Genomic DNA, 17457 nt, shown 5'->3' with positions numbered 1-17457 from the left:
TTTACCGGTCAATAACAGCTGGGCCCAAGGTCGCTCCGACCCTGAGCCTGTCCTTCTACTTCAATGCCCGCTTTCTGCTAGCCGTTCCCGGGCTAGAGTTTCCCACAGGACGGGGCTCTGAGCAACCTGATCTAGTTGAAGTTGTCCCTGCTCACTGCAGGGGGGTTGGACTAGATGACCTTTAAAGGTCCCTTCCAACCCAAACTATTCTATGATTCATTCTACTTTTGGAACTCTTCACCACAAGATGCTACTGACTTATATGCGTTTAGGGGAAAACCAGAAAGCTCTCAGGAAGAAAACCTTCTGAGGGTTACTACAAACAAAGAAACCCCTCCTGGCTCAGGAAGACCCTGGGACCCAAACCATTGGTGACCAGGAGAACATGTGAATGAATTATCACCACAAACTTACTCTACACTTACATCCTTCCTTACATATCTGTCACTGATAATGACAGAATTAGAACAACCTCTGGTCTGAACCAGAGGGTCATTCTTACACTAACTTTTCACAATCACTGCAAATGCAGATGTCAGAAATTCAAAAATTACTTGGGAAAAAAGTGCTGGAACAAGCATGAGGGTTTCCATAATACTTCATTAAGTAGAAAGTGCCATTGTCCTATAGAGGTAGCACTGGTTGGCCCCAGGGTGACAACATTCTGAGAAGACAACGTTTGCCTAGAGCCTGGGCCAGAGAAGGTCCTCTCCCCAGTAGTTAGGACTCCATCTCTTGTCTGACATTAGTCAATATAACCACAAAAGATATCTGTTTAATTAATTCTGTGTCTAGGGCATCATTATATAGTCCTGCCCTAACTATACAATGCAACACAGGGAAAAAGAAGTTTTCCAAAGAACTTGTAAAACTCCTACACTTGTATTAATATTTCAGGTCAGAGCTCAGTTCTGCTAGGTGGTACCCTGTTCTTTACTTAGTATTCTTCCTTTCAACAGGACTATCTAGGGAAAAATGGCGTACACAGAAGAAGGTCAAGAGACTAGACAACCGCTACTTTTAATTAAGGCTACCAATTTACTGATGCTCCAGCAAGAGAACCATATGATAAGGCTATGCACTGACTTGAAGAATCCTTAACATGATGTTATAAGAGCTTTTTTAACATTATTTTGGTAAAATTAGTAGCTAAACGACTCTAAAAATCTGAGTTTTAAAAGTATTTCTATTACAGTAACTTAAACCCTGCGATTTTTATAGCCTTCTGCAAAAATTTTCTTTATTTGTTTGGGTTTTGTTCAAATACACTGTAAAAATAAAGATCTGGGCTTGACTGTTTATTAATCTTTTTATTACAGCTGAGACTTTTAACAGTCTATTGATCATCTTGTTATTGTATTTATAGTTTTCCATCTTTTACTTGCAGTGAATTTTGTAAAATCTAATTCCTACTGTCCACAGAAAATAAGTGCTTTGTTAAAGAAGCCTTTTGATCGCTTAGAAAGAATCACATGGCATAAGATTTTGTTTGTTAGAAATAAGTTTGACATGCAAAAATTCAATAGAGTTTACTTTTACCTGCACCAAGGTTAGTTGGTAGGAAAGCAGCCAAACCCACAATTTTAAATTTTGTTCCCCAGATATTAGATGTGACCTGAGCAAGGTAGTTGTGCTGCAAAGCAAAAACAAGATCATTTTCACCTAATAAAATATTTTTCAATCTCTATTAAAAACCTGCAGAGCAATCAAGATATTGCAAGGGATAATACAATTTCAGCTTCTCATTTTTATTTTATTGAAACAGTCTAATGTGCCTACGTAGCAACTGTTATACCCAGTTATTAAGAAGTCTCATTGTGACATCTGAACGGCATCAGAAATTACGTATACAAAAAGCCACATAGGCTCATTAAAGCTGTTGAAGAACTGAACAACATGATGGCTGCTTAGTGAGAACAGGTCTGTTTTCAGATGCTTGCTTCTCCTGCACAACAAGAGCGTGGCCGTTCTGTACTTCATACACCCTACCCTTTGGTTCTGTGCTTACAAATCACTTCATAGAACAATAAATAAGACAAAAATTAATTACTCATAATGACAAACATACTCTTCCTGGAGCTTCCAAAGCAGTTTCCCAAACTACTGCTTCCATTGTGATCAAATTATAAATCTGAAAGACCAAGAGATTTTCTCAAAGGCCGAGAGTTACACTGTCAATATCAGGAGCAGGATCTAAGCCTCTGGTCTCCTGCCCTTTTCAAAGAACTTTTGGTACTATATACTGCTGCTATATAAGTGATCTAGAATGTTTCAAAATAAAGGAAAATGTGAAAAGACAGAGTGGGAAAACCCAACTGAAATGAAACAAAACAAAGTTAAAGAATGCAGGCTGATATTAACAAAATATTCTACAGCCTGCTACGTTTCATTTACCACAGGTTATGAACAGCACAAAGAGCACAAAGTGCCTTCCTTCCAATTAAGGCTGTTCCATGTTCCTGATCTAGTTGAAGATGTCTCTGCTCATTGCAGGGGTGGTTAGACTAGATGACCTTTAAAGGTTTCTTCCATCCCAAACTATTCTATGATTCTGTGATTCTATGAATTATGAAACAGAGAACATGTGGCCCACTGAGGCAAGTGTTTTCTTGTCTTTGCAATTTTTAGCAAAGCAGAGAACTATAGTGGCATTAGGACAGCTCAGGAACTGAACAAGAAGCATTTTCATATACACTTTCAAATAGCCAACAACATCACCTGGAATAAAACCTCTCACATGGATTCACATTGACAGAAGTTAGTAGTGCCAGGATTTATCAATCAATGACTGATATTCCATTGACACTTTCAAACATTAACATTGAATTGGAAGACGCAATTCTCTAGTTGTAATTAATGAAAAGTTTTCACACAACTTGCTGCCTCTGGAAGGAGATGCCTTTGGACTCAGGTCTGGTAACAATGTACACAATACCTGAGTAATATCTTCTAAAGGAAACTCTCTTCGGGTTAGGCTTGGTGAACCAATAGAAGGTTTTCTTATTGGTAATCTTGGTGATCTTGATATCTCCTGCGCAGCTCGTGACATCTTTGGAGATTTGCGAGCTTCAATATTGATTCTGCACATAAAGCAATAATTAGAATCATCAACGAGCATACGAAAATGCATAAAATTAATGTCTTTGAATGTAAAGATGCAATGAAGACAACCGATATGGTGTCCTCTAAGTGACTAATGAAGACTGTAGAGTCTACAGGAAGGAGAGTTACGGGTCAAATTTGAAGATATATAAGGCCTGGCGCACTTGTATAACTCTGACTGATGCTTTCAGATTCATTTAACAAACCTTACAGCAGTTCTGCCAGATACAATATATCCTCCACTAATCCATAAAAAAGTGTAGGGCTGAGCTATTTCAGCTATGCGGGCTTTGAGCAAAGCCTCAGGAGATGGAAACATGACACCTCAGCTGGCAGATCTCCATGTTAGTACAGCAAACCAAGACTCCACAAACTTCATCAGTGCTCTTACTCTAAGCTAAAAGTTATTCCTACCTCCCACTATGCAAAGGGGGTCAAGAATAAGAGAGAAGAAGCACCTGAAAAAGCTCACTGGTAGGAAAAATAATGAACAAAAGTTACATTTCAGAAGTATGGTCTTAGAAAACCAAGGACACTGGGTAGTTGTTTTTGTGCTATTTCAGTTTTAGGCTCAGGAACTGATGGTTCTTTTGTCAAGTACTGCTAACCTAAAACTTTGGTATTTCACATGTTATGTTCACATATAAAGGGATGCATTTGCTTTGTCTCATACTAGGACAATCTCATAATATAAGGTCTTTGGAAGATGTCAGCTAGAAGGCGTCAGGGCCTCAATCCCACAACATGAAGCTGGCAGATAGATATCAGTGCCTATGAGAAGCATCACAGACATCAGTGAGACTGTGCAGGTGGAGCGTTATGTCTATGTACATAATGAATATAATGAAGAGCTGGCAGGAAAGCAACCAGACGAATAATAAGCTGATTTTGCGTACCATTACAGAAGCTCATCAACCCAGTGTTTAGGAGGATCTCTTTGTTGAGGTTCCCTTGCAAGGTCACCACAGCAGCAGTGCCACCTATGCCAGGATCTATGACATCTATGCATGGACTTAGGAATTTGAAAATACCCCAGAGGAAATAAAGGCTTTACCTAGACCAAGGACCCTAAGCACAGAGGAGGTAAAAACACAGATTGTCTGAAGGACAAAATATATCCTATGGCGGCAAAAGTTTACATGTGGCAGAGGCAGTGGTGGGATAGTTTATAAAATCTTTCTTCGACACTGCTTGGGGAGAAGTGGTGCCCTACTGTTTCCCATTACATTTTGCCCCAGAACCTTCCCCAAAGTCCGCCTCAACACCAATCTCTGAGATCACCCCAGAACTGCACACCGTAGAGGACCCCACTTCTCCAGAAGACTCCTATCTGCCCATAGGAGTTTGCTTTTAATTTTATGAGGTGTCAAGACAGTGTTTAAAAACGAACAAAAAAAAAAGGGAAGGGAAGGGAAGGGAAGGGAAGGGAAGGGAAGGGAAGGGAAGGGAAGGGAAGGGAAGGGAAGGGAAGGGAAGGGAAGGGAAGGGAAGGGAAGGGAAGGGAAGGGAAGGGAAGGGAAGGGAAGGGAAGGGAAGGGAAGGGAAGGGAAGGGAAGGGAAGGAAAGGAAAGGAAAGGAAAGGAAAGGAAAGGAAAGGAAAGGAAAGGAAAGGAAAGGAAAGGAAAGGAAAGGAAAGGAAAGGAAAGGAAAGGAAAGGAAAGGAAAGGAAAGGAAAGGAAAGGAAAGGAAAGGAAAGGAAAGGAAAGGAAAGAAAGGAAAGGAAAGGAAAGGAAAGGAAAGGGAAAAAAGGGAAAGGGAAGAGAGGGGAAGGGAAGGGAAGCGAAGGGGAAGGGAAGGAAAAGGGAAGGGAAAGGCAAGGGAAAGGGAAGGTAAGGGGAAGGTAAGGGAAAGGTAAGGTAAGGTAAGAGAAGGGAAAGGGAAGGGGAGGGGAGGGGAGGGAAAGGAAAGGGAAGGTAAGGGAAAGGGAAGGTAAGGGAAAGGGAAGGTAAGGGAAAGGGAAGGGAAAGGAAAAAAACCTGGGGAAGAAGAAGAAGAAGAAATATCCAAGAAATTATTACCTGGGGAGTTTGGGTGATTTGCTAGCTCGACTGATTTTGGGAGATTTCTTTGCTGCCCAGTCATCACTCAGTTCAATATCGCTGGAGTCCGAGCAGTTGCAGCTGTCAATCACAGTGGAAATCAAGCTGTTTCCATAGATTTCATCTATCAAGACAGGCCCCAGAACATGTAAGTGCTGCTTCAGAAAACTGATATCAGTTACAACTATCAGTCAGCAGAAGCATAAATCTGATCCACAGGCAGCAGTTGAGATAAAACTATGGAGAGAGAATTAACCATTCTTCACCCTGCCTAGCATAAACTCCGAATTTCCAATGGTTCGAACTCAAGTGAACATGATTCAGAAGGATGAACAGAATTCAAGCAACTTCAAAATTGAGACTAAAGAATATTTTCTGCTAATTAGCAATCTATTCCCTGCTATTCAAAATACAAGAAGTTCGCTTTTGTAAAACAGAAGATGGCATGGTATAATTTCAGAGGCTTGAGCCTAGATCACACTAAAGACTTTTTTAGCATCAGAAAAGAAATATCAGATGCCACCTTCCATATTGCTTATATAGCTTTATTTTAGCTCTTGAGTATTTAATATCTAAAATATTTCTAAACAATTTTTTATACAGAGCAACAATTCACTTCTACCTGCTTTTCCATCTGTTTTAGGATCCATGATGACAAACTCTGGCCGCAACTTGCTGATACGACGTCCTTTCAGGATAGGCACCAGTCCCCCAAGGTATTCCAGGTACAGAGTATAACATGGACCACCGACCTCTGGGTCATCTTCTGTCCGCTTCATTGTGCAGTGAAGCCGTTCATTACCAGCTGTTGGGTAGCTGACAAAATCTCTCATATTGTTCGGGTCTGGGATAGGAGGCTTAATTAAATGAAGGAAAGAGAAAATTTCCTATAGGTTATTGTGTTTTTTTTCTGTGGTGAATAAATCCCAACACAACTAACTGAATTTGAACCCCACTCTAACTTGGCAGGTCAAGATTAGTACAGGTTACTGCATGAGTTATGCAGGATGCACATGCAAGACAGAGTGGCTGTGTATTACTTAGTTAGGTCAAAAGCAGCTGTACACAGAAAAGTGAAACTAGCTACATCAAAAAGGAAGGTTGGACCTGTGGTTAGAGCACTGAATTAGACAACAAACCTGTCTTCAAGTCCTGGTTCTTTCACAAACTTCTCTTTTAACCTGGGTAATGTCGTCAAGTCTAAGTCTCAGAGTATCTTGTCTCTTGCTGGCTCTCCAAGTGAACTTGGCCACTCAGGTTCCCATTCCTGGTTAGTACGGGTACGTGCTGTGCCACTATGCTACAATGCTGTCAGCTCTGGAATAAGCCCGTACGTCTTATATACTTCCAAGCACATGACCCATCTTTGCCGAGGGCCTATTTGTATGCAATGTGGAGAAATACAAGCACAAAGCTCAGGGTGGGCTACTTTGCCCTGCTTGCCAGCACACTGTACTAAGCCATGAAAAGCTCAGTCCTAAAGCAGTTGGACTGCTTTTGTCTAGGACAATATAGCCTGACACAATAGTATGACACAAATACTACTAATGTGTGTAAGTCAAGACAGTTTCTTTCAAAATGAAGGTGCAAGAAAAAAAAAAGTAGTGGGAAAAAGGAGCCTCCTTAACCTGGCGAGACGGATATGAGCTGAGGAGTGGCCTATAATGCAGTCCTCAAGCTGGAGGGCAAAAGAGGAATGTTTGCAGGGAAGAGGGTGCCTTGCCAGGCACTGTAGGCATGGCTGACAATGTCGGTGGGCATGTGGCTGCTGGGAACCCTACTTCAGCCTCTCAGCTATGCAGCTCCACAACCACTCCCCACCCCAGCACCCCCTGTAGGAAGTGACAGAAGGGTTGTAGGCAATGACGTGCCTCTGTACTGCCTCTGCCCCTCTGATCCCCATCATGGCTCCCAGCCTTGCTACAGCCAACTGCCGCCTTCATCCCCTCCCCTCCCATCCTATCCCTCCCATCCCATCCCATCCCATCCCATCCCATCCCATCCCATCCCATCCCCTGTCTTTCCTAACAGCCAAATAAGCATCACTGATGCTCTAGAGAGCTGCAGGGGTGGCTCTGAAACAACATGGAAAGCATCCTGGGGAGGCATGCTAGAAAGAACTGAGAACCACTGGTCTGTCAAATGCTCTGCAAGTTATGGAGATCGAGGAGTTATGGTTATAGTAAGGCATTAGCTCTTTAGCAAATGAAATGTTTCACAGTCACACAAATTGCCCTGATTAGCAGTACCCAAATGGAATTGTGCTGAATCATTACTTTATAGGCATAATTTGTTGTCATTTAAGCTGGGCCAACTCCACTAGTTTCAAATTAGTTATTCTAGCTCTGTATTATTTTAACGAGGACGTGAAACTGGCTCAAGACAATGCTGTAACACATACTCAAAAAATACGTAACAGACAAACATAAGTTTGGATGTAGGGCATTTACCAGCTAAGGCTCTGGTTTGTTGGCTGTGATAAAGAGTTTGGAAATCCTGAGATGTGACTGAGGGCAAAATCATGAAACAAAGGGGCTGAGCAGATAGCTCTGCTAGTGGTACAGGAAAAGGCATAATATCTGGTTCATTTTTCCATAGTGCTGTTGGAGCAGTAAGGTTAGCAGAACTCACTGTCAGTAGAAATATTTGGGCAGCCACAGGTCTTAAAGGATAACTTTTCAGGCCATATAAGGACTCATGTAACAAGTAGGGAGGCAACAGGAGGCAACACTGTGAATCTCTCCTATAACCGTGACACAGCGTTGTCATTAGTGTGAGCTTCTTCAGAAGTCTTTGTGAGTCACCAGCACAGTTTACCCTTACAATGTCCTTGGAAAGGCCACCCCCATGGAATAATGCAGATCAGCATGTGTAAGCCTTCTTTTCAGATTTTAATAGGCACCAAATGAATCAGTGGGCTCTTGAAGAGGACAGGAATGACCCTTAATCAAGCTTTAAAAATTATAATTATTATAATATTTTAAAATTTATCCATTGTCACTTAGAAGCACCATGGGGGGTAATCAAGCAACCCTTTCCTCTTCCTCACACACACGCACTTTCTTCATTTTACCTTGATTGTTGGTATAAAGGCAGTGGTGAGGTACGAGCAGAGCCGAGGGGGCAGGGTCAGTTTGCTGATATCCTTGTCATCCCGCAGACAGCTAGCGATGGTCTGCTGGCACAGCAGCTGCAGACTGGAGACCCTGTGCTCGACTCTGACAACGTATAATGCAGGTCCGGAAGCCATCAGCAGGCGGGAATCCCTGTGACCCCAACAGATTGAGATGATGGGACGCTGCATGGAGAGGAAAAGGTTACAACTTTAAAAGAGCCTGTACTTTCTCCAAGATAGTTGCACAGCAAGTGATCACAGGAATTCAGCACCCTAAGTCTTCCAGAAACTCAAAAAGTGTATCTATTTCCACAAAAAGGGAGAAGAATGTGAACATCTGAAATTATCGATAACAGCAGTTGAGGTTTACACAGTGCTTGTTACTAAGAAGGCTTAAAGCTCTTAACACAAGGAATTGTCTATCAAATTCATTACCTAGATAGGATAAGTGACTTTAAAGTCACACAGTGTTAAAAAGCAGGATCTTTTGATGCCCTATCCAGATGATTTTTTCAGTCATCTAATCAATCCTCATCCACTGGTAACAGCTCACATTTTAGAACTGAGAAGTTAAATTATACACCCAGAGTCACTTAGAAAACCAGGGGACAAAACCCAATCAGCTTTCTTGTCTTGCACTGAGTCTTCTGGTGCACAGTGTCTCTTTTGAACTACTCCCAGAGTAACTGAACTGTGAAAGAGCACAAGGAACAAAACAGAGAATGGCCTTTTGTCTTCTGCTTATCTACCCTCAGAAATGTCTAAATTCATGACAGTAAAACCAGAAAGAGTCAGGGGTGACTGGTACTAAGTGTCAGAATGCAGAGCAGAATAACAATAAACAACTCAAACACTGATTTGGACATTATTCCCTGCTGCATGAACATTAAGAATTCAGGTCAGAATACTGAGTTGCGTTTGCAAGGAGCTCTCTGAACTCTCTTCCTAAACCCCATCTTTTTCATATACAGCATCAGTCTGTTGTAACCTCTTATAGCTCCATCACTATTACTTTTGCCCTTCATGAGTGTTAGCTGCATTCACCCGTCATCTCTTGCTTTCTGTGTTACAAAGCATCTGTACTTGCAGATATACACATACTGTATGTAATTTCAAACCCGTAGCTGCTATCTCTATAAAAATAAACAACACAGGGTAAAGAAGAAACTCTCACTCCATGAAGAATACTGTGCAGCAGGCTGTAATCAGTAAACTACAAAAGGTTTACTCCTTCCTTTGAAGGGCTCCCTTCTTTTCACAATCTGTGACACTCGAAAGTTTAAGCAAACATGTTTTTCATCTAAATTATGAACTGTATTTACTGAAAGGTCAGGGTCTCTTTGGAATATCTTTGCTCTTCACAAGATGCACCAACCAAGAATTATCTATACAGAAGATAAGGGTCAAGGCACCATCAGCAGTAACTTTTATCTATTCCTCTCTAGTAATACAGTACCCAGATAGCTGGGTTAGAACAGCCCAGAAGTTACTAATCTCATCTGGGTAAAAAAGCAGGTACAGTCATCAATTCAAGATGCTTAAAGGTGAGAAACTGGGACAAGATGTTTTTATGTCAATCCTGTAAAGCAAAATACTGCTGCACAGCACTGTATCGATATCTATCATCAAGATCAAGGGTTGGACAAAACAATTTTTTCAGAGGAAAGATCTTTCCTCCTATGCCATCTTATCCCAGATTTAAATTTCAGGGAAAACATTGGTTTTAAAGTGGGAGGAATGAAGAAGCTTCATTTTCATTACATCAAGGCAACACCACACACAGACATCCATGGAGATGCAAACCTTCACGTTGACTGATATGCAAATAGAAAGCAGCAACATGTGAACCTTGCGATTTTCACAGTAATTGCTAAAGGCATTTTGTAGTGGAGAACTTCAAAAGAATTGAGAAATCCTTTGTGTACCATCAGTTATTATTACATTACTTGTCATAACCATAATCTGTGGGACAGAACCTTAAATTTGATGAGAGATCACATAAAGTATCCCTTACTGATCGGTATTTTAGTGATTTGAGAGTGTAGCAAAGCCCTCACATAGTCTGGCAGTAATGAGACAGTTCAAGCTGCTTACAGAATAAATGCAATTGAAAAGGCACTGACACAAGTCAGGTACCTGCCACATCTGCTATACAACAGCCTGAGAACGGCACCAGTAGAAGTGACCCAAATTACCCCAAAGGCTGAAACCCAGCATGGGCAGAACTATCTACCTGAGCATTACTGTGGGATCCAAACTGCATCGTTCTCTTTGCCTTACATCAACTAAAGCGTACCAATAAATACAGTGAAGGACCAAACAAAAAAGGTTGTGTGACTTAGCACACAAATGTTTATTTATTGGATAGAGTTTAATGCCAGAAGAGAATTCTAATATCCCAGCTACCATAATCCAATACAGCACACTCAGATAGCCCTACCATGAAGTCTAGTATTGCAGCTATTATAACCCCATATATCACACCCAGATAGGCCTCTGTTCACCCAGGCAGAGTCAAATGAAACCAATTCTCTCCTCAGGTTACCACTGCATGCAGAGAACAGCAGAGACGCAGACAGCACCAGTGCAAGAACCTCTGCAATCTTAAACATATTCCCAAGGAACAGGAAGCTTTGAAATGCTGGGTGGGACTTCTGGCAACACAGCACTGTGGAGCTGGGGAAGAGTAGAAAGTCAGAAGTCAAAAGACATTGCCTCACTGCATGATTTCACCACAGTTTCCCAACAGGCAACCAACTATAGTTCAGCCATCTTCTAAACTTCTGAATGTCTGATTCCCTTATATTCTGTTAATGTATTTTTATGTAAACAATATGTAAGTGGGAGCATGTTTAAATGCATGTGTGTACACACACAGACACACAATTCCTGCAAGTGTTGTACTGTTTGTAAATCACAACATTTCTACTCCTACATTCATACATTTAGTCTCCCCACACACCTCACATGTTTTAATCTTAGTATTTTCAATCTCATCAAAGTGTGCTTGTACCATACTGGTTTGTCTTTGCTTACTGATTTATCAGACATGCCTTGCCTTCCTTTTCTATGGAATGGTCAGTCCCCCAGTACTCCTGAAGCCTAATATCCACCAACACTTCATTTATGGTGAAGGGCTAAGATTTAAGATGATGTTCAGGGAAAATTAGTCTGTCATTACAGGCTTGGAGAAATAAAAGATCACCCAAATGCCAGATCTGACCTGACCTTTAAATGTACTGCTCCAAAAATATTTTTCAATAACTACGCTTCCCGCTCTTTCCCTTGAAGGACAGGGGATATGAATCAATTACTGCAGCAAGTCAGTTATGAGCTGGCCACAGCCTTCCTTCCAAACTTTGCTGAGAAAAGCCAACTGAACTCCAACATCCAATGCAAAAGTATTGCTCCTTATAAAGCATTCACTTATTTGCATTGTTTTAGCAGAAAAGGAAGGAAAAAGTTTTTGATACCCATATCGTACCTGTTAGAAAATGAACACGCAGATTCTAGCACAGAATTTTTTTTTCCATGTTTGCACACTTTTTTTTTTTTTCTAGGAACAAGGAAATGCAGCTACAAATATAATGTCTAATGACAATTTCTAATCTTATTTTGAGTATCAGGTTTTGAAAAATCTCAGCACAAACTGTAAATACCTGAATGAATTCCAGGGTTTAAATACAAACACGTAGAAAAAAAAAATCCTGGAAAAACCCTTGCACTCCTGCACCTAGATCGGATTCAGCTCTATGACAATTACATATTAGAAACAATTGGCTAAAGAACAAAAAGTAGAAATGTTTTATCAGGAGAAACATTGACTGAAAACACATCTCAAAAATTGGCTAACAAGGAGCTCTTTTGCCATTTTTCCAGAGTGGGACTGAAAGTCAGCTACATTTACTCAGATCTGTACCCCCAGCTGGGATGTTGACTCCCCTTAGAAAACCACGTGGGAATGGATATTTCTGCTCAAGCTCTGTGGTTGCTCCTTTTAAATCACTCATCTGTCTCTCTTACAGGAGAGAACATAATTTATATACCTTTCATCACTTCTACGCAGTTCACTCAATGAAAACACTGTTCAAGCTGATTCTTGCTGCCTGCCTTGAGCTCAGACATCCTGAGCGATGGGGCCTGCCTGCTGCTTGCACTGATCCCTTGACTGCTGGCACTGGGAGTCTCACTGGTAACGGAATAAAAATGGTATTCCAGGGCAGAAAGTCCAGCAACAAGTGGGATTTCTCTCAGGAGAAAGCAGCCAAGTGCAAAATAGTATCTAGTGAATGGTATGTGTAAGTAAAACTGATTTACGTTGCCTGCTTTCTCTCAGTTAGACTGCTGATGTGGAGACACACATTTTTCCCTCTGCTTTTTTTCAGAGAGAAGCTGGAAGGTGCAACAGCTGCAGTGCCCACCCAGCTCTTGTGAACTGCATGTGCACATCTCTGTAATGCCACAGCATTCATGGATGGCTGCTGGAAAGTAACGTAACTTCTTAATTCTTCTGTTTCAGATATTTACAGAGGAATAATGTTAACTAGTAAGAATTGATGGCGATCAAGGCAATAAAGACTATGCCGTAGTCACAAATTACCTGGCTGTAGCCTTCTACGATTTTTTCATGCAGCAAACTCTTATTCGATTTCCAGATATTCCTTGTACCCTGTTTCTACAGTAATTTTTTTTTTTTTTAGATTTCAATACTATGATAAGATTTCATTTTAGCAGAATGAGTCTCTGCTTAGACAAGTGTCTCCATTTTCCAGTCCTGATTATGACCCATTTCTGCAGCAGTCAGAGACAATCTTATGGCCTATATGGAAAATATCAAGATCCTTATTGATATCCCGTCTTTCACCAGCTAGTTCTGAACTGTTGCTTTTGTCTCTCTTTCTGTAGGAAAATAAACTCTTCTTGATGCTTTGTTATCATCCAATAACAACTAAATAGGATTAATTTCAGGTGATATACATGAAAGTCAACATTAATTCAGAAGCAACAAACCTGAACACTCTATGCGAAATAAATTAAGATAAAATAAGCAAGGTCAGCTCAGCTGGGTAACATAAAAGGCATCCTCTTCTCTCAAAGCTTTTTGATCTGAATTTAACCTAAAATTTCAGAATGAATGAATGAAAGAATCTATAATTCACTGGGTAAAAAACTGGCTGGATGGCCGAGCCCACAGAGCTGCGAACAGAGTTCAAACCAGTTGGGGGCTGATTACGAGCAGTGTTCCCCAGGGCTCAGTTTTAGGGCCAGTCTTGTTTAATATCTTTATCAATGATCTGGACGAGGGGATTGAGTGCACCCTCACTAAGTGTGCAGCTGACACCAAATTGGACGAGTGTTGATATGCTCGAGAGCAGGAAGGCTCTACAGCGGGATCTGGACGGGCTGGATCGATGCGCCGAGGCCAATTGCATGATGTTTAACAAGGCCAAGTGCCGCGTCCTGCACTTGGGTAACAACAACCCCATGCAATGCTACAGGCTTGGGGAAGGGTGGCTGGAAAGGTGCCCAGTGGAGAGGGACCTGGGCGTGCTGGTTGGCAGCCGGCTGAATGTGAGCCAGCAGTGTGCCCAGGTGGCCAAGAAGGCCAACAGCATCCTGGCTTGTATCAGGAATAGCGTGGCCAGCAGGAGTAGGGAAGCGATCGTGCCCCAGTACTCAGCACTGGTGAGGCCGCACCTCAAATACGGTGTTCAGTTTGGGGCTCCACAGTACAAGAGGGGGCATGTCCCCCTCTTGAACTGAGGGGTCCCCTTCTGGAGCATGTCCAGAGAAGGGTGACGAAGCTGATGAAGCATCCGGAGCACAAGTCTTACGTGGAGCAGCTGAGGGAACTGGAATTGTTCAGTCTGGAGAAGAGGAGGCTGAGGGGAGACCTTATCGCTCTCTACAACTACCCGAAAGGAGGTTGTAGTGAGGTGGGTGTTGGTCTTTTCTCCCAGGTAGCTAGCAATAGGATGAGATGAAATGGCCTCAAGCTGCATCAGGGGAGGTTTAGATTGGATATTAGGAAAAATATCTTTACTGAAAGAGCGGTCAGGCATTGGAACAGGCTGCCCAGAGAAGTGGTGGAGTCATCCTCCCTGGAGGTGTTCAAAAGAAGTGTAGACATGGCACTTTGGGACACGGTTTAGGAGGCATGGTGGTGTTCGGTTGATGGTTGGACTTGATGATCTTGGAGGTTTTTTCCAACCTTTATGATTCTATGATTCTAATATGGCACCCTCCTCAGGCCTCAGTAAAATAGCTTTTACACAACTACTATGTTTCTGCAGGATCATATAATCTTGAATCTATCCATTCAGATGCCAGGATGTTTCCAGTAGAGAAGCAGCCCATGAAATGCTGTCATGGTTTTAGCTGGGATAGAGTTAATTTTCTGCACTGTAGTTGGTATAGTGATGTGTTTTAGACTTCGTATGAGAATAATATTGATAACATGCTGATGTTTTAGTTGTTGCTGGGTAGCGCTTGTACTAGTCAAGGACTTTTCCAGCCTCTCATGCTCTGCCGGGTGTACAAGAAGCTGGAAGGGGAGGGAGCACAGCCAAGGTAGCTGATCCAAACCAACCAAAGGGATATTCCATATCATATGATGCCATGCCCAGTGTATTAACTAGGCGGAGTTGGCCAGGCGAAGCAGTGGTCACGGCTCAGGGACTGGTGGCTTTGCTCAGTGGGTGTCGAGCGATTGCGACACTGTTCTTTGTGTTTTTCCCCTCCTCCTGAGGTTCCATCTCTCTCTCTCTCTCTAGTTATTTTCTTTTTCATTATATTACTATTATTATTATCGTTATTACTGTTTTATTTTAATTATTAAACTGTTCTTATCTCAACCCACAAATTTTCTTACTTTGGCTCTTCCGATTCTCTCCCCCATCCCACAGGGGTGGGGGGGGAGTGAGCAAGCGGCTGTGTGGTGTTTAGCTGCTGACTGGGGCTAAACCACAACAGTGTGAAGACTGCTGCTGACGGAAGCTGGTTTAGAGCAAGTGGGTCTTCTTCTCAAAGACTCCTGGAAACCTCTCTGACAAAGATTTAGCCTTTGGTACACCACTTTGAATTAGGGTTTAAAAATATTACACTGATTAAAATGTGATCACAGTTTTTCTGCACCTGATCTTCTTGCCAATACAGCTGATTCTGGAACGTACAGGGCTCAGTTCACTCTTATCCTTCTTCTTTATTGCATTTGAGGTTTAATCTGTCCTTACACCAGTTACACAGTGGTATAAAATCATAAGAGAATATAAATTTACTCTAGGATTACAGGTATATAAGAGATCAGCATCAGGGTTTCTAAATCCATGTTCTTGCTCTCCTGGTCCTTTCTATGACGTATAGGAAAGAAAATTATAAGAAGTGAAGAAAGACCCAAAATACAAGCCGCAACTTTGAACCATCAGATGGAATAATTTCGCAGGTTTGGTAAAGTCAGCACTTTGCTAATTTTGAAGTGATCCTGCAGAAGACTTCTCTGTTTAAAATTCAAATGGGAAAATATGAAGCAGCTGTAATCTAGTAAGAAGAGACCTCTATGACACCAGGTATACTTAGCTGATATAATAAAGACCTATCTGCACATCAGATAAGAAATTTTGAAATGACAGAACTGGGTTGCAGCATTTACGGTAAACAATTTAGCAAGACTGTAAAACAGTCTTGAAAGAGTTGATTATTCTCATACCTGCTTGATGCTGGGGAAGGGTTATGAGGATTTAACTGATAATGCAAGAAATTAACATACTTCCAATAAAAAGTTATAAGCACCAGGGCAGCCTGCTGTTTTAATCACATTTTTAAATGTTGGAAAAGCAAGACCAGGAAAATACTGCCAGCTAAACAAACTGGGCATATTTCTGTTTCATCAGGTTCGTGTTTGTGTACACAAGGGCAAGCAGAGTAAGGGCTAAGTTCTACAGAAAATGACAGTATATTTTTGAATAGTTATTAGGTGATCAACAGCCTTTAAGATACACTGTTTATTTATAAATTAAGATATGCTTTTCATTTATATAATCAAGTCTTTGGAGTCACAGTATGGACTCATTTTTCACATAATTGCTTCCAATAAGGTAAAGGTCTGGTGTGACTTTCTGAAGTCGCTTCTGAAATTTTTCATCATTCTTTCATAGTTCAAAGCAGTTGGATTTTGTGTAGCACAAGTTCAACATTTGCCCAACCCTCACTGATGCTCTTTTTGCGATATTCTGCAAACATATTATTGCAGCATGTCAGGGTGGCAGGCTGAAGCCCCAGAGCAGGGAACAAGAGAGACTAACTCTACCTAACTCTACCACACCACAGTTTGTGTTATTTTTCATGCAGACCTACTGCGTTCATTTGGATACTTCTAAACAAGTGTGATTTCCCTGTCTAGGGCTTTATAGCCAGCAAACTAGGTCTATGCACCATAAAATCCTACACTGAAAGCAGGACCTTAAGTGAGTTAATCAAATGAGACAGAGGATGCCAAAACAGTTCAGTGTATTTTACTGATCAGATTTTCAGACGCCTGCTTTATCAAAGAATTGGGACAGAGGACCACATGGAAAATCAGTTTTGCACCTGTAATCCACTATTTTCTGTGTTCGCTGTTGCCTTTTTTTTTTCCTTTTGACCTTCATATTCAGGACACTGCTCATTTAGAATAAACGTGCTTTCCCAGTCACACATTTGCTTGCTTCCGAAGAAACAGTTTTAGCAAGAGATTTTGAGATGAGGGAATTATTTTCTTTTCTTCAATAACCAGTGATGAATTTTATAAAATTACAAGGCTGACTGTCTTGGTATAGAATAAAAATTAATTTACTCTGATGAATTTGTCATCAGACAAATTAGTGGGACCACTAATTTGTCATCTGTCATCTTTGCATATACATCTTTGGAGTAGAGACACAGAATAACAAAAGTTACTAGCAATTTTTTTTTTGCAACAGTGTTTTTTTATCTGGTTTTGTTAGTAAACCAAATACTTAGCAATGTTCTAGCATACCTGTCACTTAGCTGGTAATACCGTTAGACCAGCATTCAAATACACAGAAGCATAAAGTCCACATGAGCAGGTACAGGTGTCCTTCTGAAAGACCCCCTCACTTCCTTCTGCAGCTGAGTAAATAGGAATTTAAATGTACTAAATAAAGAGAAGAAATACTAACTAATGAGACGATAAGTGGCTCTAAT

The 17457-nt window shown here is 41.3% G+C and overlaps 1 protein-coding gene across 4 annotated transcripts in view; it reads right to left on the bottom strand.

Moving 5' to 3' along the window:
• TULP4 (TUB like protein 4) overlaps positions 1 to 17457 on the bottom strand; it is a 172164-nt gene that overhangs the window by 17976 nt on the left and 136731 nt on the right. For all 4 annotated transcript variants that reach the window (XM_064447095.1, XM_064447098.1, XM_064447096.1 and 1 more), the window contains 5 exons: positions 8215 to 8439; positions 5764 to 5998; positions 5121 to 5265; positions 2936 to 3080; positions 1540 to 1633 (listed from right to left, as the gene is read on the bottom strand). In XM_064447095.1, coding sequence (XP_064303165.1) covers positions 1540 to 1633; positions 2936 to 3080; positions 5121 to 5265; positions 5764 to 5998; positions 8215 to 8439 — 844 coding nt within the window. The remainder of the gene's footprint in view (positions 1 to 1539; positions 1634 to 2935; positions 3081 to 5120; positions 5266 to 5763; positions 5999 to 8214; positions 8440 to 17457) is intronic.

This window comes from Phalacrocorax carbo, chromosome 3 (genome assembly GCF_963921805.1).
Source record: "Phalacrocorax carbo chromosome 3, bPhaCar2.1, whole genome shotgun sequence".
Taxonomy (NCBI): Eukaryota; Metazoa; Chordata; class Aves; order Suliformes; family Phalacrocoracidae; genus Phalacrocorax; species Phalacrocorax carbo.
The sequence above is the reverse complement of the archived record's forward strand: the minus strand, read 5'-3'. Positions and strand labels throughout refer to the sequence as shown.